The sequence below is a fragment of the Astyanax mexicanus genome, chromosome 19 (genome assembly GCF_023375975.1).
Source record: "Astyanax mexicanus isolate ESR-SI-001 chromosome 19, AstMex3_surface, whole genome shotgun sequence".
Taxonomy (NCBI): Eukaryota; Metazoa; Chordata; class Actinopteri; order Characiformes; family Acestrorhamphidae; genus Astyanax; species Astyanax mexicanus.
Window position 1 is genome coordinate 32259652 of NC_064426.1, and position 25695 is coordinate 32285346.

The 25695-nt window shown below is 36.5% G+C and overlaps 3 protein-coding genes across 4 annotated transcripts; all 3 read left to right on the forward strand.

Moving 5' to 3' along the window:
• The first annotated feature begins 236 nt into the window (after positions 1–236).
• pvalb5 (parvalbumin 5) lies at positions 237–10376 on the forward strand. The gene is made up of 5 exons (XM_022673224.2): positions 237–345; positions 1839–1918; positions 5220–5352; positions 6694–6803; positions 10203–10376. The coding sequence occupies exons 2-5, from the start codon at positions 1858–1860 to the stop codon at positions 10223–10225; spliced, it is 327 nt and encodes a 108-aa protein (XP_022528945.2). The 5' UTR covers positions 237–345; positions 1839–1857; the 3' UTR covers positions 10226–10376.
• A 3073-nt stretch (positions 10377–13449) lies between these two features.
• Positions 13450–21844, forward strand: LOC103031037 (parvalbumin alpha). 2 transcript variants are annotated; one of them, XM_015602926.3, is made up of 5 exons: positions 13450–13671; positions 14839–14919; positions 16319–16451; positions 16581–16690; positions 16974–17283. In XM_015602926.3, exons 2-5 carry the CDS (start codon positions 14859–14861, stop codon positions 16997–16999), a joined length of 330 nt encoding a protein of 109 aa, XP_015458412.1. In that variant the 5' UTR covers positions 13450–13671; positions 14839–14858; the 3' UTR covers positions 17000–17283. The 2 variants fall into 2 exon arrangements, with proteins under 2 accessions (XP_015458412.1, XP_049323694.1); XM_049467737.1 differs by lacking the exon at positions 16974–17283 and adding an exon at positions 21561–21844 and having other exon boundaries at positions 13590–13671.
• pvalb4 (parvalbumin 4) lies at positions 19677–21844 on the forward strand. The gene is made up of 5 exons (XM_007238952.4): positions 19677–19782; positions 20575–20641; positions 21028–21160; positions 21316–21425; positions 21561–21844. The coding sequence occupies exons 2-5, from the start codon at positions 20581–20583 to the stop codon at positions 21584–21586; spliced, it is 330 nt and encodes a 109-aa protein (XP_007239014.1). The 5' UTR covers positions 19677–19782; positions 20575–20580; the 3' UTR covers positions 21587–21844.
• Positions 21845–25695: the final 3851 nt, after the last annotated feature.

The window sequence follows — 25695 nt, forward strand, 5'->3', positions numbered from 1 at the left end:
GAATGAATAAAGGTACTTACAGTAATTAACCCTTACAGTGCTCACGTTTTCTCATAAAGCAGTAAATAAATGAGTTTATTCTGTGAAAGGTGTTTACACTATGATATATGCTTTGTTTTGTTTTGTTGTGTTTCTGCTCTGTGCATTATATAGTGTTTTATTATCTAGAGGGAATAGTTTTTCACCAGCAGCCATCAGAAATCACCTGCCCTGATTAACTAATGAGGAGGAGGTGTTTTGTGGTAAGGTGGTCTCGCTGGGTTTGAGGGCACGGCCATGCTCTTCCGCACTGCACTCAGGTGGATGCTTCAGAAGACACCGCACAGCCTCATCACCTCGCTTCAGGTCAGTATTCACTGCTGTGTTCTCTGATGATGTTTTTCTGTTCATTAAAACTAAATATATAAAGAGGAATTGTGCAGAACATGTTTATATGTATTTACTGTAAGGTTAAATTAGATTCTGTAGAGAATCTTTTATATCTTTTATATTTTTTATATACTCAAATTTTAACATTTGTGTAGGACTAGAAACATGTATGTATACATAAAGATGTACATTTTATTAATATATTATACTATATGATTATATACTACTGATTCACAAAATTCTTGATTTGATTCAGTGTGAAACAGTGGAATCTCTGTTTAATCATTTTTAATACTACCAATAAACATTTATTGGATAAAAATTGCAACATTTAATGTTCTAGACTTCATTCTTTTGTTTATTAGACATTTCTACATTATAAGATTACAATTTTTGAGATTTCTAATGTTGTTTTAGATTTTTTTTGTTTAGTGTAGCAACACTCTTTTATTTTATTAGAGATTTTAGCATTAGGATGCTACAATAATTGATTCTTTAGACTTTAAGTTTATAATACTATAATACGTCAATATTTAAGACCTTAGACCTCATTTTTTCATTTATTGGAACTTTCAAGATTTCAACAACCACATTTCTCAGATTTCAGACCTCAGTTTTGGATTTTTAGAACTTTAAGCAGGATGAAATTATAGTATTTGAAATGTGAGGCAAATTGTTTAACTTGTTAGAGCTTTCAACACTGTGAATGTAAAATTTATTATGTAAATATTTGAGATTTTAGACATCATTGTTTGGAATATTACAGCTTTCAACATTGAGAGATAACCATATTTGCTCATTTAGACTTCATTTTTTTATTTATTTATCCTTTAAAGATTATAAAATCCACAAATTTGGAGACTTTAGTCCTTATGTTTTGGTTTGTTAGTGCTTTCAACATAATTAAAGTTTAATATTTGAGATACTAGACTTTTATCTGTTTATTAAATCTTTCGATATTATAGAACTTCAATATTTGTGACTTTAGACTCATAAAACCTTTAGAACTTATTAGAATTCTGTTAAGAAATAACAACACTGAAGACATTAGAATAACACAGTGAAATAACAGAGTTCTTAATAAATGCTGACCCATTCAGAAGCCATGACATGCTAACATGCTTGCCACAAAATAGCGATAATCACATTACACCATACTATAAAGACTATATTGTTTTTAGTGCTTTACACATTATTTAAGTTTATTTTTTGAGATTCTATATGTATTTTTTCTGTATATTAGATCCTTCAATGTAAGGAATTACAGTCTTTTTCTTAGATTTTTGTTTTATCTAACACAGTAGTCATGATATGCTAACGTGCTAGCCAAAAATCAGCGATAATCAGAATACATTACATGTGTTGGTGTGTCTGTATGTGCCTGTTTATGGCAGTACACAAATCACAGATGCCAAATACAGTATGTTCAGTTATGCCTAAATCTGTCTCCTCTGTCTCCTTGGCTCCAGCCTTCAGGTGGACACTAGCATGGCGTTTGCAGGAGTACTGAAACAGGAGGACATCGAAGTGGCCGTCCAGGCCTGCCAAGGTCATTGCAAGGACACACACACACTCACACTCACCGCACCCGGATTAATCAGTACCACACATTTACATTAGCAGCCACCAATTACATAAGTCTACTACTACTACTACTGCTGCATCTAGACACACACACAAACACACACACACATACACATGGGCACACATTGGGACTCCCGTGGGCACACGCATGGGGGATGGTTCGACCAAGGTAACCAAGCAGCCAGGGGGCTAGGGAGCCGTTACCACCCAGATACCAGTGTGTTTGTGCTGAGCGTTCAAGAACAATTTAAGCCACCAAACATGCAAGACTTCAAATCCCACCTGCTCTTAATTATTCATCTGACAATTCCTCAGCCTCCAGAGGAGCACAAAAGATGAAAATGCCAGGGTCCTGACTGCAGTGTAGGAGGACGTATTACATCAATATTAAGCGTTGCACTAAATTTACTGTGAATTTGACTCAAATGTGTAATTATCCATTCAGTACAGCTGTAGGCAGAGGCAGCATTTAGAGTTCAGCTTAAAAAACTAAGCAGTAAACCTTTAAAATGGCTTATTAATAGTTCATGTGTAGAGTGAGTACCTGTATTTGAATGGCAACACTGTAGCCAATTTCTTACTACAGAAAATTCATAAACAATAAACATCTATATTCTGGTCTATTTTAAGTTATTTTTTTTAAGTTAAAAAGTAAAGCTAACCTAAGTAAGTAAAACTCTAATTCAAAAAAAAAAAAAAAAAAAACTTTTTTTTAAAAGTCAAACGAGTGCTGGATATTAATCTACATTTCTGCCCTGAAAACTGTTTTTTTGGGTGAGTAAAATGCTTCCATTTATTTACAGTAAGCTTTAATTTCCAGACTTTTATTAAGGCTGGGTGCAGCAGCATTAGTATTAGTGGCTAACTGCTAGAGCTAGCTGTGGTTAGCGCTAGTAAATGCTAGCTATAATTTTACCCAGACCCAGGCAGGTAAAGTGCATATGGTAATTATGCTAAAACTGCTCTAAAAAAGCAGTAACACTCTGTAAATGTACTGTTATAGTTCTTATTATACAGTAATATGCTGTAGATTTTTTTCTCAGTGAATTGCTGTAATTTACAATCCGTTATTGGCAACCTTTTGCTGTCAACTTACTGTAACACTGTAGTACCTTGACATGATGCTAGTTCCCCTGTCCCAGGACTTTTGGCACATGTACTTATGAGCTACAAATCAGCATTATAGGAAAACTCCAGCCTAATCTCTGTCTGCTGTCTCTAAATACCACAGGTATCCCCCTCACCCAGAGAGCCAATTACACTCTCCTAGACTGAAACTTGTGATCTCCTGATAATAGAGACAATGATTAGCCACTCGGGAGTTCCACCATCTCTTCTTACACCTTCTTAACTACAGTATACTCACACCTGCATGTTTAGAGCATCTGTCTACATGTTTCTATTTTAAGTCAACTTGTTTTCTCTTCTTTACAATATAAGTGTACAGGCATAGGGGTCTATATCAATATAACATGCTCAGAGAATAGTGGTTTGAATTTAACAATGTATTTTTACATCAAGATTTACTGAATTGACACATTATCACATATAACCTATGTTAGCCTTCAAGGTTTAGTACATTTTATACAGTTTTTTTATGTGGTTGGTGGGTTTTAGCCATGTGCTGCAGTGGTGCCTGGAAAAGTTAAATAATTATTTTATTTGGTTCTTTTACCTTTATTATTTAAAAATATATATATATTGTATTTTAAGTTTTTAATTTGTTAAAATTAAAATAATTTAGATATATAGATATTCTCATAAAAATAATTTAGGAAAGCATATGAAAGTAATAAGAAAGTAATCACTGGCCTTAGTGACATCACAAACTTCACAATGTTTTATTTTCAAGGGGTCCAGCAATTATTAATATTATTTTTACCTAAATTGATCGCATTATCTGCATATTTACATGAGGTAAAGCTTAAGCTGTCCACCCACTTGTGTTAAAATATCAGGGTAAATAAAATCATTTTAGAAACTCAAAATTTATCTTTGGAACAGAACAAGATTTTTTTTTGTAACTCTAGGTCAGCCGTGTTTCCAACAATTATTTTTTTTGCTAAATTATACACCCTGTCATTGTCCACCCTATCATTATCTGCCCTGTTGTAGTCGATCGTGTCTCTGTCCACCCTGTCATTGTCCATCCTGTCATTTTTCCTCCCTATCATTATCTACCCTGTCGTAGTTGATTCTGTCACTGTCCACCCTGTCATTGTCCACCCTGTCATTGTCCATCTTGTCATTGTCCATCCTGTCTCTGTCCACCCTGTCATTGTCCACCCTGTCATTGTCCATCCTGTCATTGTTCATACTGTCATTGTCCACCCTATCATTCTCCACCCTGTCATTGTCCACCCTGTGATTGTTCATCCTGTTATTATTTACCCTGTTGAAGTCAATTCTGTCACTGTCCACAGTGTCGTAGTCAACCCTATCACTGTCCACCCTGTCATTGTCCACCCTGTTGTAGTCCACCATGTCATTGTTCTCCCTGTCTTTGTCCATTCTGTCACTATCCACCCTGTCGTTGTCCACCCTGTGATTGTTCATCCTGTTATTATTTACCCTGTTGAAGTCAATTCTGTCACTGTCCACAGTGTCGTAGTCAATCCTGTCACTGTCCACCCTGTCATTGTCCACCCTGTTGTAGTCCAGCATGTCATTGTTCTCCCTGTCTTTGTGCATCCTGTCACTGTCCACCCTGTCATTATCTATTCTGTCATGGTCTACCCTGTCGCTGTCCACCTTGTCACTGTCCACCCTATCACTGTCCACCCTGTCACTGTCCACCCTGTCATTTTCCATCCTGCCATTGTCCACCCTGTCATGCAGTTTGCTGTGACAAGGTGGACAAATGCATGCAGATGAAAATAAAAAGCGATTAAACTGGGAAAAATATGATTTCTGTGTAGTCTGAATTAAAGTCTTATAAATATGAGTAATTAAGTAATTAAGTCTTATGTCATTTTTATTGAGGTTCAAAAGGCACAGTATTTTGATAATGGCCTGTATGTGAATATATTAATATTACAGGCTGTGGTAATTGATCGTATTCTGCAGACACAGCAGAAAGAGAGTAGGCTGAAAAATGATGGAGCATCACTTTAAGTGTTATGACTGTCATTTTTTATATTATTACATAAATGGGGGTGAATCTCTGGTCACTAGACTAGAATGACCTCATAATTCCTCTTTTCTTGCACTAGATTTGCTGTCTGACTCTCTCTCTCTCTCGTCTGATTTCTGTTGTCTCTCCACAGCTCCAGGCACTTTTGTGATGAAGTCGTTCTTTCAGCAAGCAGGCCTGTCTGGCAAGACGACGGCAGACTGGCAGGAAGTGTTCAAAGTCCTTGACCAAGACAAGAGCGGCTTTATTGAAGAGGAAGAGCTCAAGTAAGGCTCAATTCTGTCTTTCTCTTAAAAAAAAACACTTTGATGCCTCTGTTGGGTCAAAGCCACTACTGGGTCAAACTTTCAAGAAGTGATATGTGTGTACTACACTAACACGCCAAAAGTCATGGGATACCAGCATTTAACCCATGTAAATCATGAAATCATAAATTATGAGTAAGGCTAAATGTTGGCCAGGGATGTTGGTGCCAGATGGAAGGGATGGTTATTTGCCAAAATCACAAAGTCATTAAACTTACCAGGATCAACACTTGTGTCACTTGTGTACCAAGAATACATCCCAGAAGGCTAATATTACCACCCACAGTGGACAGCACAGGGCAGTGGGTGGTAGTGATTGGGACCGGCGACATCCGGCTAGCATTGTCCATGCGTTCAGACCAGTGACTTGCAGTGTTCTCTAACTTTTATTTATTTACTGTTAACTTACAGTATGTGCAATTCACATACATACTGCAAAACCTTTTCCCTCTAATCCCTGAGCTAGATTTAGATTAATATTTTTTTATGTTATTTCATATATTATTTTTCCATTGCCATTTATTTAAATGCAGACAAGTTATTTTTTGTTTTGTCTGCTCAACATTCAATATTGCTTTTCAATTTGTTAATTTTCAGGCAGGCTAGTCCACTACTGATACCCTTTACTTTCACATCCATGGCTTTGTAATGTGTGCAGCTTTTTGAAATATGTATGGACATCCCTGGAAAAAATGTGGTCTTTAAGGCACGATATGTTTCTTAAATGTATTTGTATGTGTTTTTTGTGTTTTTGATTTAATGATGCATCATATAAGTGCACTGACACTCGATTTGGGGTTGTATATATTAGTTGCTATAGTGGTTGCAGTGGTTAACATCACTACCTGTCAATGAGCTCTCATGTGGGAGACTGGGGTTCAATTCCCTTTCTGGATGACTGAGCTGTGTTACACCAATAAGAGTCTTTGGGCAAGACTCCTAACACTACATCGACCCACCTCTGTAATAGGAATTCATTGTAAGTCACTCTGAATAAGAGTGCCAGCTAAATGCCATAAATGTAAATGTAGTTCCTATTAATTTAGCGTGTTTTAAGTTAGTGTGGTTTCTTGTCTATTTCTGTGATGAATCTTAGGCAGATAGTCTCAGGGTGTTTAAACACCTGTAGTTCATTGCTCTAGTCTTAATCATTTAAAATTTTCTAGGTAATAAACTACATAAAAATGAACCTACAGTTTTAGATAGAAAATACTGGAGTATTTTTGATGGTGTCTATGACATTGTTGTAATACTGTAATACTGCAGTCTTACCTATTTCCCTTTTCATTCTTTCCTCTCCAGATTCTTCCTGCAGAACTTCGTCTCAGGAGCCCGAGAGCTGACAGAGTCTGAGACCAAGGCCTTTCTGGCATCTGCAGACTCTGATGGAGATGGCAAAATTGGCATGGAGGGTAATTAGGCCTAGAATAATCAATCAGTGCATTTTATTTGTGGAAAAATCCTGTTACTCTGTACTAGGGATGTACATTGGAAAAAAAAAAAAAGAAACCGACATTGCATGTTTTACATTACTGCCAAATACACTCATCATCTAAAAAGGGCATCTAGGCACTGCTATTTAGAATGAAGATACAGGTTATTATGAACAATAAATAATTCAAAATCTCAGCATAGAGTTGTAGAGGTTCACAACGGTGTCCTGCGATAATCCATCCCATGCAGCTTGAATAACGAATATTGACAACACATCTAATAGCACCTCACACATTTTCTTAATCACGGATAGGTCTATTCCTTAGGTCATTGAGAGCCCTATTTTAGTGATCTATAGTGCACCAGTCAATTGCATATCTCACAGCTGGATTTATGGCATGTTGGTGTGTCTTTTTTTATCGTGAGAGTGCAAAAAATATGTTTTGCACTGCTCGAAACAGAAAACAGAACAGCTTCCATGATAGAAACATGCTAGAAATTTACCTCAATACGCCTCACTTACAGACCACCACGTCCATCAGCGTAAATATATTCCTAAACTCCGACTATTATCCTATTTTAACTGCAGGGGTGCAAGGCGTGAAAATAGACTTTTGACAGGGTATAAAGGCCAATTTATACTTCTGCGCCAAACTTACACCATAGCCCATGCATTGCCATGTAACCTATGCCGTAGCTCGACGTGCACCTCCCTCAAAATGGAACTACACGTGCGACGTGGACAGCAGCAGCTGTGATTGGTCAGCTGGGCCTCGCGTTCCCGTCCACACATTACCACTTTTGCAGTTTAAACTGCAGGGTGACGCAGAGCCACTGATACACGCACGCAGAAGTATAAACACACTCCGCTACATAGCACACTCTCGCTGGATAGGCGTAGGCTACAGCATAGGGTGTATGATAATCATGTTGTAAGGAATCATCTAGAATGGTTGTGAGGTCAGATATTTACATTATTTACTGGTAAAACATCATTAGATATAAATCCTTTAGGAACAGCGTGTGCCTGCAATCCCTTGGAAATTTGAAGCCCATCTCCCAGTGCTACACTTCCTTACACCCAGAGGAGTAACACTGAAACCCAGTGACAAACAGGGTAGATAGGAGAAGTCCCAGAGGACTGTTTCTCCTTTTAAGGGTATGTGACATATTTGAGAGTAGCTACACACAGTTCAGATTTCAGTGGCTTAGAAAGAATGTTTGCACAAATATAGTATACTTCATATACAGGTACAACACTGTAGTAACACAGAGGGCAAATCTGGCAGATCATTTATGCCCACTAGAGTGGAGAGACTGCAGGTCTGGGACCTATAACTCCAACATCAGTTATATAATCTATTTGAGTTCTACTCTACTGTCAAGAAGACATTTTGGGCTGTCCCTGAATGAGGCACCAGTTGTGGGGGTGTGGCCAACAGAGCACAGGAACTTTATATCATCACTGTCCTATGAAAAACAATTACATCCATTTTTGTTGATTTTTAGTTTACTACATAATTTGAACAGACTTCCTGAAACTGTCCCTTACACTGTGCCAAAATATCTTGATAAACGGACCAATAGAAACTCTTCAAAATGACCTGAAATAAACCCTTTTTAAATTGACTTGCATTGAAAGTTTACAAAGTTTTTTCTCTCTCCTGTAAAGTTGCTGTTTTGAAGATAAGTGTTTTTAAAAGTAAAAACAAATCACAAATCAAATCGTTTTTAATGAACTATTGATCCACATATTATTTTGGACCTTTCAGACCAGCCCATAAAACATTTTCATAACCAAGTGGCATAGGGACAGCCACATTTTGCATTGCATGAGGACGTTATTGCCTTGTTTTTCCACGTGCGAGCATCCGTGCGCTGGTGCATCCGCGCCAATTTATTTTAATTTTCATTCAGACAATTGTTTTTTTCCCCCAGCATTTTCTTTACTCAGTAATTGGGAGTTTTCCAATGTAGCAAAGTAAATTACTTGTGTCAAAATGTACTTGAGTAAAAAGTAAAATTACCTATTTTAAAAACTTTACAAATTACTCATAAAATTTACTCAATTACAGTAACTTGAGTAAATGTAATTCATTACTTTCCACTTCTGCATATGATATGATATGGCACACCTCTATTTTTGCTTACATATGGCAGATATGGCACACTCCTAATTGAGATATTAAAAAATGCAAACATTTTATCAGATTTGTAACAGATGTCAATGATCCAGAATATCATGATAGTAATAATAATTCACTCCAGATATCTTCATATAATCCAGCACTAAAGTAAAACAAATGATACTGAACAGATATAATCTGTCTCTAGTAGATATATAATGGAACAAAAGAACAGTGAGAATTTTTTGTTGTTGCTAAAAACAGTAAAAAATTAGTACCCTGATGTGATAATTAGGGGTGGGTGATATGACACAATATTTCAGGGTATAATATCGTTCACCATATTCAAAAATGTTGACGATATTATTGCGTACAGCTTTAACATTTTATAGGAACAACAGGGACAAGTGATCAAAATTTTAAAGATCACTTTCTGTTGCTGAAAATCAAATAGTTTTTTCATAACGAGATTCTTTCTAAACTGAACTAAAATGAACTCCTTAATGTGATTTTTTATTTATGCAGCAAATTATAGGAAACAAATTGCCTTAACTGACTTAAGTTTCTTGTCAAAAGTTGATTTAACTAAACTGTTTTAAATCTAAAAAAATTTTAGTTTTTGCAAAATGTACAAATTGTAGTTTAACCCAAGTTGAGGCCAAGCCATCTACTTTGCACATGCTTAGTTTGACTCTTTAGTTGAAGGGGGTCTACTGCACAATTCTACAGGGTTTTATCACCTGATGTTGCATATTGGGCTACCTAAAAACATAAATTACATTTTTAAGTTTTTATACATATGAAAGACAAATGTTCTAAACTTAAGATTTCTAATTAGCACAACTAGTGCTACTACTACAAGTGCTAATTATACAGTCATTTTAACCCTTTAAAACCACAACTTTTATTCAGCATACTCTGTAGTGAACGGCAGGACTTACTGCCACCCATTTCACACTTTCCATATGTAGGAAGCAGAGGGCTGAGGTAGGATGGTGATTATCATCTTCTGTTACTGAATGTGTCAAATCCTCAATCCACAGCAAAGCTCCGAAATCTAGTAGAAAACCAGACTTTATAGATCATGCACCCCTAAAACAATGCAGAAGAGATTGAATAAAACAGAATTAAGTTTTATAAATTATGAATTAACTGTAAACTACATTATTTTAATGATTAAATCCACAGTATGTCACTGCTGCGCATTTTGTGTTTTTGTAATCATGCTGTAACTCATCTATTTCCCCTCAGAATTCTGCACTCTGCTGAACTGAATCAGTGAAATATCTTCTGGACCTGATGGAGACCAACTGGAATTTTCTGTTGTTCTTTTTTCCAGCAAATTATAGTTTAATCAAACATAGTTTAATCAAAAATTTGGTTTAATAAATTAATGAATTATGAAATAAACTTTAATTGTGGAAAGTTGTGAAGTGTATTTTTTTATCATCACAGAATAATAATAATAATAATAATAATAATATTGTGTCCAATATTGTACACAGAAGAACAGAATTAAAATGAATGAAAAAGTCATGGGACAGCACTTTGTAACTTGTTCATGAAGTGTTACTTTAGGGGCAGCCTGGGAAAACTCTCATCTGTATAACTTGTGAGGTGTTCTCTTGTGAGTCAAGGGCATAAAAGTGGGTTTGACAAGGGGGGGGGGGGGGGGGGGTCACATTTGTTACATATGTTTATATATATATAAAAAAAAAATAAAAAATATCTCCCTTATATTGTGTTATAATTTCCTGATGAATGGACCAATAGAAATTCTTCAACATGACCTGAAATAAACTATTTTTACATTGACTTTTATTAAAAGTTAAGAAGGTTTTCACTCCGTAAAGTTGATGTTTTGGAGATACTTATTTTTCATTGGACAGGAGGCTCTCAATGGGTGAGTGATAGATGTTCAGCAGCAACTATGAATCACTTTTAGTATTTTTAATACAAATTTTTAAGTTTTTTTTTCTGGGCAGCACAATGGCAGTGTGGGTAGTGTTTGTGCCACACAGCGTCAGGGGCCTCTGGGTTTTGGGCTGTTCTCACCGTGTCCGTGTGGGTTTCCTCCAAGTACTCCAGTTTCCTTCACTCTCTGAAAACACATGGTAGGTGAATTGGCTTTGCTAAATTGGCCCAAGGTGTGAGTGTATGAGTGGTTGTGTGTTACTCCGTGATGGACTGATGCCATGTCCAGGGGGATATTTTGACTAGGCTCCAAACACAGCAGGAAACATATACGATGATGAATAAGGGCGCTTTCACACCTGAAGTTGGTTTCTATGGTCCAGATCAATTGATGAGTCACATGGCTGCGAGCAGTGATCGCTGTACATACCGCACATGTAAACTGCATGGAGCAGTTTAGCCCAAATAAAGGAGTATATTTGATAACTGGGTCAAACTGAGACCGGATTATGTTTTTTTCTGTGAAGAACCAGTTATTACATACAGTATTGTCACTTAGAAATTACACAAATCATAATAATTAAAGCAGTGTTAAACGTAAAGCAGTGGTTTTTAATTCCTGCAAAGCCAGATACACTATATTTCATTTAAATGTTGTCTGGTAGGTTTTTTGCTGTAGTCAAAAAATACAAAAATAGATCAGTAACGGAAACAAACAATAATGTGGGTAAGGCACAATTTGGTAGTCAGAAACAAAAACAGGAAAAGCGTTATAGAAGAGCTTGCAAACTAGATTCAATACTTGTCCGTGAACAGAGCAAATAGAGGGGTATGTACACTAGACTGGCCAGGTGAAAACAATCAGTAACTGGGAGAGTGTGAACACAATAGAGTTACATGATCAGCAGAGTTAGGGAAGTCTGGTGAGAGAGCATGCTGGGAATTGGGGTCTTTGAGTAGTTCTTTGAGGAATCCTGAGTGGGCAGAATGACAACATCAGGGCTGACAGTAGATTTAACTCAAAATCAACTAATGTAGATTTTTAAGTTGTTGTTTTGTCCACATAAAATATTGTTAGTTTTTTCTTATAGGACAATCCATATCTCTCCACACATTTCTGCCTCACTGAATCATACTGCCCCACTTTTCTACACACATGTATCAGGACCACATGTCATAGAACCTTTATCGAAACATCAACTGCATTATAATACTTTTTGCTAATCATTATCTATTTATTTAATCCAAGACTACAAATTTGACAAGTCATGTGATTTAACACCATAGATTGTTAATCTATAGCTTCTCTGACTTCAATTTATTTGAGGAAGACTGGTAAACACTTTACAATAGAGGTACAGTACATTAATTAACATTACTTATGACAGAACTAATGATTACTTCACCTTAGTTAAAACATAATTAATCATTACAACACTCTTAACTAGTGTATCCATTCATTATTTGTTATATTATTTACAATTGGGTAATGTTTAATAATGTCTTAACTAGTGTCAATTAATTATTTAAAAATTGGACCATGTTTATTACTGTATTATGTACTGTTAATTGATGTACCCTTAAGGTAAAATGTTACCAGAAGACTTAACACCTAATTAACAATTTCCCCCACTGCAATTATTCAATTACACTATCTGGCAGCCTATCACTCTCAGTGAACTCTGTACTATTTAGAGTATAATGCATACTGTACATCTAGTATATTATGTAAAGTGTTAAGTACACTAAAAATGTACTTCATCAGGTCAGTTATATAAAAGGCAGTTTCATTTAAATGAGTAATTCAACTAAAGTAAATAACTAATGAACTAAAATATACTTTAGCCCATTTTAGTTTACATGTCCACTGTATATATATATACCTTTACTCAACTATAATGAATCATAATTTGAATTGAAAGTGTTTCTTTGAGTTAAACAAGTCAGTTATGTTGATTACACTGCAAAACAAAATACATTCTAAATACTAAATCTAAATACATTAAAACTTATACATTGTATACATTGTGTGATTAAAAAATATTTTTTATTGTATAAAAACAGTTGTGGCAACGAAAATAGCCTAATTTCCAGTAATACATGTAAAAAAGCTAGTATGATCCAGTATCAAGTAAATAAAGGATACAGTAATTTTTGTTTGATTACAGTCATATCTTTCTAAAATATTTGTTAATTAGGTTAATTAAGTCATAAATATTGTTTCCTCATCTACAATAAAATTACACATTTATATATTTAGTCAATTCAGGGAGTAAATAGATACACATGGTTGCAAAAGAGGAAAACTACATGCGAAAGTAACATGCAGCAAATTCTAAATTACAGTAGCTGTTTAACTCTTTACAGTGTATCATATGAAGCATACCCAAAGTTTAATCTAAACAAGATAATTCCAAAAAAATCTTCAGTGCTTTTATAGACCTGATACCAAATTTCAGCCACAAGCCTATGCTGTAAGCATGTCGGAACGCAAAGTAGCTGATTAGGTGCAAAAAGCAGCCCATATTGGAGGATGGACGGCGGGGGAGGGTGATTCTATACGTTGCACTGCACACATGTTTTTGAGCATCGTTTGAAGGAGGGCTGTTAAAAATAGCCCAACTTGACTACTGGACACATTTTTCTGACCAAACTATTCGCAAGGCCTGTGTGCTGTATCAATTACCGAGGCCCAACCTGCTGAATGGTGAGGGGTTTGGAGAGTATATAAGGAGGGCTGGGTGGGTCCCAAGGGCCACACCTCGACTTACTCCTTCGCTTTTTCACTCGCCTTGAGGAGCGCAAGGTGAGTGGGACAGGATGGCCAATGCCTTGCTTTGGTAGAGAGAACGATAGAAAGAAATGGGACAGAGCCAGAGAGAGAGGCTTGGACTTGGGCCTGAGAGATACTTTAGGCTTGGGAAATGGGACTTTAGGCTTGGTAAATGGGTCTTTATGCCTATGAGGGACTGGAAAAAAGGACTTTAAGCCTGGGAAATGGGACTTTAGGCTGGATAAAAGGGACTTTAGACCTGGGAAATTAGACTTTAGGCCTGGTAAATGGGACTTTAGGCCTGGTAAAGGGTTCTCTGGGGTAAGAGGGGTCAAATGTTCTTTAGGCCTATGAGGGACTGGAAAAAAAGACTTTAAATCTGGGAAATGTGACTTTAGGCCTGGTAAAAGGTGCTTTAGACTATAAGGGACTGTAAAAAGGGTCTTTATGCCTGGTAAATGGATCTTTAGCCATATGAGGGACTGAAAAAAAGGGTTTGATGAGAGGCCTGGTAAAATTTTAGGATGCTGTGAGGAGAGTTATAGCATTCAAATCCCCAGTATTTGGAATATGCTCTTCCTCAGTGCCTGAGGAGTCAGTCCATCAACATTAGCGCTGGCCAAGCACAGCAGATTGGACTTACTGACTGAAGGTGCAGTGCTGCATTCAGCGCTTAGCTGGTCAAACAGAGGCGTTTGTGTGATTGGATCACTGAGGATGATTCATCGAAATTGAAAGGGAAGGCGAATGAGTAGAGGGGAGCGTGGGAAGAGGGGGAGGGAATGGGGGCTCATCAGGGCCTGCTAGCCTGCTTTCTGTCTTTACCTGATGGCAGCATCCTTACTGGCAATATTATCAGTAGATCTGCTATTTGTGTATTTGCATTTGTGCACAATAGGCTTTCAGCACATATGATATTAGCTTATAAAGTTAAAGTGTAAATCCCTTTAGGAATTTTTAGGTGTTCTTCGAACGTCAAAGGTGCTTCAAGGAATATTTTCTTCTAAAAAGAAAAACCTTAAGAGGTTCCTACTTTTCACAGTGACCATATATTTGAGATACAAGCTAAAGAACTGGCTCTAATAAGCTACATACAAGCTACAAATAGCCTAAAAATGCTGCTGTAAGACTTACTTAAAAAACTGACTTCATGCCCAAAGCATCATGAACTAAACGTAAACCTTCTTGTTGTTTCCACAGCTTGATCAGATCCAGAAAAAATGGCCTTTGCTGGAGTTCTCGCCGATGCTGATGTGAACGCTGCTCTTGCTGCCTGCGAGGGTAAGATGCTCGATCCCTCCAGATGACTGATGTAGCTAGACTCTCTGAACAGATCTGAGGTTACATTTGTGAAATCACAATTTAAACTGGCTCTTACCACAAGTGTGACTCTAGGATATGACTTCAGGATCTGTGGTCTAATTGGGGGCTACAACAACTATAGACTGCTATAATGTGCTGCAGGTATATAGGTTAAAAGATGCATTAACCCCAAAGACTCTTTACTCAATTTGAAGACTAAAAAAACATTGGATTTTAAGTTTTACAAAAATCTACAAATACACCCTCCATTGTTTATAGTTGTAACATTAAGGAAGCATCTGCATCATTTCTACTGATAATGATGATTGAAGAAATACCTGTATAGTATCTGTTATATACTGACACTCTATAGGAATAATATTGAAGACTACAATATAGAATTTTTATAAAACCTCATAGATATGGCTCGTGGATACTTTATAAATAACTTAATTAGTATTCTAATAGAAAATATAACTAATGACTGTAAATGATTTTGTAATAGCTAAACATTCATTAATAAACAGTACCATATGAATTATTAACAATTTATGCTTAATGACAAAAGAAAAGAACAAGCAGTTATTATTTTGAGTAGCAGAAACCCAATTCTTTCTACTTAAACTTTTTTTCATGCTTATGATAATCATTATGTGGTTAAAATATTTTCATAAAGACAATCATTAATTGGACTTTTACTTAGACTTAAAATATGTTATACTATATGTCTAAATATTCATAAAAATTCAAAGTTAGTTGCTCTTTAAAAGGAATAAATTGCATTAGGATGATATTATATTATGAATATATCAGTGACATAAAATTGTCTTAAAATGATTATAAATTTGCTTATCGCAATAATGTCTGGGACAAGATACTGTATAATCTAAACAAAAATAATTTTCATAACAGGCCTTCTATACCACGAACCTTGTATCTTCTGTGGCATAATGTAAATATAATAGAAATACTTTGAAAATTAGTTTAAATAATGTCTCTATACTTGTATTGTACTTTATTATTTGTTACACATTTTTTTAACAAACTGAATGTTAATTCATCAAATGGTTCAGCAAATATCCAGAATTGCTTATCATGTGTTTATGTAACAATTACATAATTATAAACCATCATTGGCTGACTTGGAGAATGATTTATAATAGGAACTTGTGTTGAAATTTAGTATAGCATTACGCAGGGGTGGTCGATAAAGGATTGATATATCACAATACATGCAATATATGATCACATAATATATGTTTTTTGACACATCTAGTCTAGTGTTAAAGTGCCTCATTTAGGATTCTGTTTCATATACATATAGTTGTAATGGTGTGAGATTGTGTGTGAATAACCTTGCTATGATCTCAACCTTCAGCTGCCGATTCCTTCGACTACAAGACCTTCTTCGCCAAGGTCGGCCTGTCCGCCAAGACCTCCGATGAGGTCAAGAAGGCTTTCGCCATCATTGACCAGGACAACAGCGGCTTCATTGAGGAGGAGGAACTGAAGTAAGAGCTCAATCTTGGCATCAATTAATCACCCTTAGTAATTCTATCCAAACCGCTGGCTGGCGAGAGCCTGGGCCAGCGGAGTTGTGAGAGGGAAGCCAACTCAAACATCTGCGCTGTCTTTTACAGGCTGTTCCTGCAGAACTTCAAGAGCGGTGCCAGGGCACTGACTGACAAAGAGACCAAGACCTTCCTTGCTGCTGGTGACAGCGATGGTGACGGCAAGATCGGAGTTGATGGTAATATAATAAATACATGCTTACAAACTGCACACCACACATCAAAACATGTTTACACATCTACACAACATATACACATTTGTCATATTTGGAATTGTGTAGGAGTATAATAGTAACCATTGAACACAGCAGGTCTTCATTGTTATTGGTTTAATTTCAGTGAATTAAATGAGCATAAGTGATTAGACAATAAATGGTAAATAATGAAATAATGATAATGCATAAAAGCCACAAAATCCAGAAAAAACACTAACGGCAGTTTCATTTCTATTCTATCTCACAGAGTTCGCTTCTCTCGTAAAGGCTTAAATTTCCTTCTGACCAAGACCCATCTCAGTTCACGGAACCAGAACTCAAGCTTCTGCTCACAACTCTCTCGCAGCTGCCCTAAGATCATATTTTTTTATATCTTATTTATGAGCTGACTTTGGACAATCTACTTGACATTGAGACACTATGTCCCAATAGTGTATTGTTTATGTTATTTGGGCGTGTTTTCTTGCAATCCTGTGCAAGCTTGTGCAAATGTCTCGTATGCACTTCCGGGGAAGAGTGAAAAACAAGGAATAAATGTAGTTTTGGTGTAAAATCTCTTTTATCTCATGGATTTTTTTGCACGTTTACTTCTTTTTCTACTTGCGGGTTACAAATGCGAAGGCTAACACTGTGCACAAGTGCCACCTGCTGCCCTGAGGCACCTGTTATCATAACCATACCCTCAGGGCAGGGGGAGCAACAGGGGGAGAGGGGCTTTAAAAAAAGGGAAGAGTACACTTTTGGCACTTCAGCTGCAGAGGGAAGGCCCAGAGATTTACTGGGATACATTGGAAGGGATTTGCAAAGGATACTTTTCACATGCCCAATTACAGTCCAGAGCGGCATCCTGGATGCTCAGAATAGTACTTAGGTAGAGGGGCCAGCCAAGTGCTCACTAAAAGAAAAAAACTGTTAGCTGCACAGCGGCAGTGATGAGTTCAATACCAACAACAAAAAAAAAACTACTTTTTTAATGATTTAATTTACATAATAGCTGGTTAACACTTGATGAGTCAATCACTAATAATTTTAATCTTAATCTTGGGGCAATGTAAATATAGACTTATAATACTAAAACACACTGAGTGAAATAAAAAAAACTTTACAGAAATTTACAGAACAGGCAGCTGTAGAGTCTACAGTCCAGTTTATTACCAGATTGGCACAGAAGGACAGTGCTGACCCCTGCTGACTGCAGCATTATATAGCCTATAGTTTCCTTTATTGCTCTTTAATAGTAACATAAATAGATTATAATAAATAGATTATCACATTATGACTCTGTAAAGGTAAGATTACACTAATACCACTGAGGAGGTAGCTATAGCTTGTAGGTTGAGGGAGGCAAACCACACAATATTGTTCGCTCACAATTCACTAAAAAAATAAAGTAAATAATAAAAAAGATTACTCTTAAAAGTTAAAAGACTAAAGGGGAAAGACACACTTGATTTAACAATAAATACATTTTATTAATATTCATTTAATCTTTATACAATAGTACAGTACAGTTAACATTGAGAACTTGCTAGTTAGCTTTATCATGCTAGCGTTTTTACCACACACTTAGCACCAAAACAGCAGCTTAGCATTACAAACATGCTAATGTCTGCAGCTTAGGTTAGCTAGGCTACTATATTACATTTCCCACATGAAAAAAAAAATATATATAACAGTATATATATAAGTAAAAATGCACTTATAAATACGTTTACAAAAAAGGGGGAAAATGTACAATGGTCAAAAATGTAGCAAACTAGCTAGCTTTCTTTCTTTCATAAGACACTGCAATTGTATCAAACACATTTAAAATGCAAAAATACATTTAAAAAAGTGAGAAAAATGACAGAAATGTAGGCTAATGTCCAATAAGATACTACACTTGTTTTAACACCCTTAAAATGTACAAATACAAAAAAGTCAAACAAAATGTAATACATTTAATAAAACACCTATTCAAATGTAAAACAATGGAAAAAGTAAAGCAATGGCTGTATTTGATAAGAGGCTACACTTGTTTATACAACATTTTGAAATCCAAAAAGACATTTGAAAAATTAAAAAAAAATGTCAAGAAAGAAAGTAAGAAAAAGTCCCCCCAAAAGAATAAATTAAAACAAGAAAGAAAGTAAGAAAATGTCCAAAAACAAGTCTAAGTAAAGGAAGCAACAATGTAAGAAAATGGCCAAAATAGTATATTTTTTTCAGAATGCACTGCACTTGTTTGAAACACATTTTGAAATGATACAAAAACATTTGCAAAGGGTGGAAATTGCAAAAACATTATGCTAATGTTCAAGAAAAGCCTGCTATATGCATTTTAAAGTGTTTTAAATTAATACATACATAATAATGCATTTTAATTGCAGGGAAAAGACATACATACCCATACATGTCTTTTCTCTATGGCACATGTGCCATAATACGATGATAACAATAATAAATTGTTAAAACTAGTTAAAGCTAAAGCTATCTCACAAAAAAAGTTAGATAATCAACTTATACTACTTCTACTAATCTAATATATTTAATTAATGCTACTTTACTTTTAATAAGTTAATAATATTTTAGCTTTAAAATCTGCAAAGCATACCTCAGCATTAGCTTCAAGACAAGCAGAAAACACAGAGATAGATCTTCAACACTGAGGGAAGCAGGGAGCTGTGGAGCTTCTTCCTAAGGGGAGAGAGGAGCCTGTCCTGAGGCGTGCCAGCACTGATCTCCATACATGCACACACTCTCCTCCACACGAGCCCCCCAGCCCGCCTGCAGCCCCCCGTTTCCCCGCCTCAGCAGCGGGTATTATTAGCACTGCGCGATATCATGGACTTTTTTTCATACTCACCTTTTAAGCATCTTCATTTAATGCAGATAAATTTAGCCCCTCCGTCTGCTTGGCCGAGTTTCAGGTAGCCCCCTTCCATTGGGTGTCCGTTACATTATGCCTCATATTTCGGCCGGGTGGAGGTATATAAACCCGGGAGCAGCGGGCCAGGCTTCACTGCAGTTTGCTCCGGTCTTCTGATTCTTCCCACCCCTCAAGAAAGACACAAGAGGTGAGTCCCCAGCACCCAGCTCCCAGATCACCGCAGAGGAGAGGAGCAGAGACCCTGCCTGAGACCCTCTGCCTGAGACCCTCCGCCTGAGACCCTCTGCCTGAGATTTTATTTTTTTAATCAATTTTTATTTTTTTATTTTTGTTTTTTTTTAGTGGAAGGAGCTGAGCTGATTGAATCAATCACATCCTGAGCAATGGGGGAAGGATCTGCAATGCATTTTTGATTTGCACTATATAGGACTATATATGATTATATAGGACTATATAGGCCAGCTCAAACCTCAAATTTGAAAAAAAAAAGAAAAGAGAAAAAAGGATTAAAAAAAAAGGAATGGAAAAAAAATCTACATTTTTACTACTATCTGGACTTTACTCTGGACGAAAAAAAGAAGGGGTGGTCCTTTTTTCTTTTTCTTAACAGGACCACAACTTTAACCACATCATCCCATCCATGCTGGCTGGACCTTTGGGATATAGCTAACAACATCCTCCCTCCTTGATTAGGACCCAGTTTGATTTGGATCTGACTTCCTAGATTTTCTATGTTTATTTTTTTATTATTATGATTGGGATTGTCTTATGGCTGATGGAGAAAAAGTTGATTTCTGACTAAAGAGCTAAATAATTAAACAGATTAATGTGGCCTAACAGCAAATGCATTGCTTGTAAAATGAGCTATAGAGGATTTGAGAATCAGGGAACAATCACTGACATTGATTATTATGCTAATATTGTGATTTTAATTTGATATATATGATTTTTAATGTTAATACATATTTTTCTCATCCAGCTTAAAATGGCATTCGCCGGTGTCCTGAACGACGCTGACATCACTGCAGCCCTGGATGCATGCAAAGGTATTAAGACTTGGCATGGGCCTTGTTTTTTTTTTTTCACTCACTTGGGTGGGCTAATAGTAGCAGTAGTGGGCTTGAAGTAAAGTGGGCTATTAATAGTAGTGGGCTTGAAGTAGTAGTGGGCTAGTACTACTGGGCTACTAATAGAAATAGTGGGCTACTAATAGAAATAGTGGGCTACTAATAGAAATAGTGGGCTAGTAGAAGTAATAGTGGGCTAGTAATAGTAATAATGGGATAGCATCAGTAGTAGTGCAATAGTATTGGTAGTAGGCTAGTAGTAATAGACCTGGTAGGAGGCTAGTAGTAGTAACATTATTATTAATTATTAATATTATTATGATTATTATTGACAACATTCTGATCACATTTCATTGCTCCATCAGGCGATGGCTCATTCGAGCACAAGGCCTTCTTTGCCAAGGTTGGTCTGGCCGCCAAGTCTGCTGACGACGTGAAGAAGGCTTTTGCCATCATTGATCAGGACAAGAGTGGCTTCATTGAGGAGGATGAGCTTAAGTAAGACTTCAATATAAACATACACAATATACAATTTATTCAACCAGAAAGAAAAAAAGTAAGAAAAACAGCCAAACATCTGGAATAGCTTCTGAAACATTGTAATGCGAAATGCTAGACCAAGTTGCTAAGCATGCTCTCCTGCTGTTCCTCAGGCTGTTCCTGCAGAACTTCAAGGCCGGCGCAAGAGCTCTGACTGACGCCGAGACCAAGACTTTCCTGAAGGCCGGAGACAGCGACGGTGATGGCAAGATCGGAGTTGATGGTGAGGTTTTTTCTTAGTTAAAAAAAAAATAATAATTAAGAAAAAAGGAAAGGAATTCTCAATCTTTTAACCATAATCTTATCTTGTTCTAACAATGATCTCCTCTTCTTCTTCTTTCTCTTCTTCTCCTCACAGAGTTTGCCGCCATGGTTAAGGCATAAATTGCTTTCGACCAACACCTCTTGCTCTGAAGGAACAACTTTGCCCAAGACCTCCCATTTTCATCTGACTATAAATAATTTTTATACATATGCTTATGAGAAGTTTCCTCCCATGCAGCACACTGTCCAAAATGATGATGATTGTGAATGTAGCACGGCTGTGTATCCTGTCTTAAATATGAATTTTGCTTACTGTAAAATCTAATGCACTTTTACGGGAACGGACGATAAGAAAAGAATAAATATTCTTTTGCAATATCGACTTTTCTCTCTGTTTCTTCCAGAATCTGAATGCTTCTTTCTTATGGTTGTCAAAGGGTTGAAATATTTGAAACAGAATCAGAACAAAAATAAATATGCACATAAAAAAAATCTTTCGCATGCTAACTCAGTGGGCTTTGATAGGTAGGGACACATCAACATAGCAGCCTAAATCATTGTGGAGCATTATGAAGTGCTAGGGTGTTGATAATAAAGTCTATGGGGAGATCATCATCATTATTATTATCATCCTGATATATTTATATCCACTACAACCATCATTAAAATCATAGTCATACTTGTACTTGCATCCATCATCATTATCAGCATCAGCATCTTCATTAACAAAATTGCAATGGTTATTACATATCCTTTAGCAAGACTGCCATGCAAATAATATAGGATATATTACTGCAACAACAACACAGCAGAAACATTCCTTTACTTGGACATGGCTTTGTTGAACTCGCATTTATGCACTCACTAGTGATGTCTAGATTGTCCACAAGGTGGCAGTGCTCTCTTGTGAATGATGGGCAAGGGATGTCCAATCTCTGACAGTGGGTTGGTGTGGCTGCAGGACATGTCTTTCATCAGTAGAAGTTTGAAGACTTACCAACTGATTAAACAAGTGGAATCAGGTGTGCTGCCGATTATTTAGACAAAAAAACTTGCAGCCACATGAGCCCTTGTTGTGTTTAAGATTGCACGCCACTGTAGTAGGTTGTTTAATTGCAGTTTTTCCAATCAATGTCCTGCACATTTTAGTGGTTTCCATGCTTTAATACAACCCCTTCTCCTCTGAGAAAGGTTGTTAATAAGTTAATATGGTTACTTGTGATTGGTGTATTCATCCCTCCCTACATTTAAGAAACTCCTGAAGACAGAGCTCTTCAAAGGTTACGTTCACATTACAAGCCACATTGCTCAAATCTGATTTTTTTTGCTCTGATCGGATTTGGCTATTTGGCGGTTCACATTCACACATATAAGTGACCTGTATCTGTGTGTAATGTGAACAAACCTGTCCCTGAAATGCCTCTCATGTGCACATTGAAAAGTGTATAAACGTCACCTTCTTCAACAAACAGCAAAAAACATCATATTTGAGAGATGACTCGTAGCTTTATAAAGGTAAATTGATGTGTTAGCAGCTCATATGTGGAGCAGCTTTTGCTGGAGTGGAGAAACAGTAAACAGCTGGTCTGAAATACAGGCTCAGGTTGAGGAGGTAAAAAGGGGCCGGGCGGTTTGCTTTTGCTGTTTTTGCAGCTATAACTGCACAGCTGTACCAAGAGATGTAGTGTGGGTACGAGAGAGAAGCACGTAGCACTAATGCGTAAAAGCAAAAAGACACAAGAATTCATATTTGACCGTTCACATTCATGTTGCATGTCCATGAATCAAATACATATCCGATTTAGGACCACATACGAAAGTGACTCAAATCTGATTTGAAATAACGTTCACACAGCCATGGAAAAAAATCTGATCTGAGCCACATTAAGCAAAAAAAATCAGATTTGATTCACTTTAGCCTGGTAATGTGAACGTAGCGGAAGAGCACTTACTCTTCTAACACCCCTAAAAAAAACTAGCTACTTCTAACCTCAGTTCCTGATCCCCCTCCTTTCCTCCTCTATCCCATTATAACTGTAAATGTTGCATTTCATTTGGAAATTAAGGGAGCAGAGTCTGGAGGAAGAGTGGAGAGAAACACAGTCCAAACTGCTTGAGGTCTAGTGTGAAGTTTCCACAATCAGTGATGGTTTGGAGAGACATGTCATCTGCTGGTGTTGATCCACTGTGTTACTGTATATCAAGTCTAAAGTCAGTGCAGTGTTTTCCGGAAAAATCTAACAGCACTTCATGCCTCCTCTGCTGATATTTAACTTTTATGGAGATGTGGATTTTATTTTCCAGCAGGACTTGGCACACTGCCCACACTGCCAAAAGTACCAATTGGTCTTATACAATATTTTAATTTTGGGAGACACTGACTTTTGGGTTTTCATTGGCTGTAAGCCATAATCATCAACAATAAAAGAAATAAACGCTTAAAATAGATCAAATTTGCTGCATGTACAAAATATAAGCGATTGAAATCCAACTTTTCAGATGTGTTACTCCAATTAAGGGTTAATCCTCAATTAAGGATTTACATAGACTGAGACATCTAATTACTGAGCTAAAATCCAGCTCTCTATGTTGGATTTTTTAATCATGTTGAGATTTCACTCTAATCCAAGAAATCAGAGTATGCTGTTTACATGACTACTTAAATAATCAGATAACCACAGTAATTAACTGCAGTAATCCGATTATAATCAGATTACCAAGGGCATGTGAATGTAATTGTATTTAGAGCATGCACAAGCTAAAATAATTGCATTAGAGAAGACAAAACCCCAAAGCACAGTCTAGTGTACTTCCAGTTCTTCAATGACTTTTTAAGAAAGCATCAAACTAAAGGATGTGGTCTCGGCTTGGTGCATGACCTCATTCCCAATAAGAAGTGTAACAAAAAGCACTGCTGGATCCGGTGTCCTCGTCTGTCTCATCCTCGTGTGAGGATGCCAGGCCTCTTGGGTTTCTCTCTCCAGTGGCTTATCTTACCCTTTTAAACTACATGTGATTTTCAAGTATGAGGGTTATCACCCCCTTGTCACTCTGCGGTAGAAATTCTCTAATTTACCAGGTATTAACAGGCAAAAAATTAACACCTGACGGATTTAACTCTGTACTCTATTGATACAAATGGTGGGTTTACTGGTCTGCAGAATTGAAGAGACCAATCCAAAGCAAGAATGTCGAGCGATTACCATTAAAACAATATTTCTAACAACAGCAGAACTTGTTTCTGAATCTGTTTATCTGATTTTGCTATTTATAGGTATATATTTGAGTCAAATGAACATTGTGGTTTTATTCTATGAACTACAGACAACATTTCTTCCATATTCCAAATACAAATCTTGTCATTTAGAGCATTTATTTGCAGAAAATGAGAAATGGTCAAACAAACGAAAAAAGTACAGTGCTTTTAAACCTTAAAATTTCAGAAATCAATATTTGGTGGAATAACCCTGGTTTTTAATCACAGTTTTCATGCATCTTGGCATGTTCTCTTTCACTAGTCTTACACACTTCTTTTGGATAAATCTATGCCACTCCTGGTGCAAAAATTCAAGCAGTTTATCTTGGTTTGATGGCTTGTGATCATCCATCTTCCTCTTGATTATATTACAAAACAATTTGGTAAAGAAACTCAAAGAAACTCATCATTTTTAAGAGGTCTCTTTTTTTTCAGAGCTGTAGACGATGATAATTTGATTTTATGCCTAAATGGTTATTTATCTTTTAATCATGGTTCATTCCTTTTCATTTTGCCCTGTTCTTTAATAGTCGGGACCCCACAGAAGTGTGAGGGGTGACACTAATGTGTTTAAAAAACTCCAGCAGCATTGCTATGTTTGATCTAGTCATACCAGCACAACACACACACACACACACACACTAACACCACATACACCATGCCAGTGTCAGGATCACTGCAGTGCTGAATAATAATAATAATACCTGCTCTGTGGTGGTCTATACTTTTGGGTCCTGATTTTTGAAGAACAGGGTGAAAGGAGGATAGTGATTAACTGTGCAGAGAAACAGATATAGTACTACAGTCTGTAATTATGTAAAAGCTACATAAAGTGCAGCAATCTGATATATGATTATATCTTTTTCAGGGGCTCTTAATTTTTTAATTTGTTACCTTTATCTAATAACACATGGAGATTTTGCATTAAGGTTTAAAATAAGACATCAATGAATGGCGCTAACTAGTCTAAAGT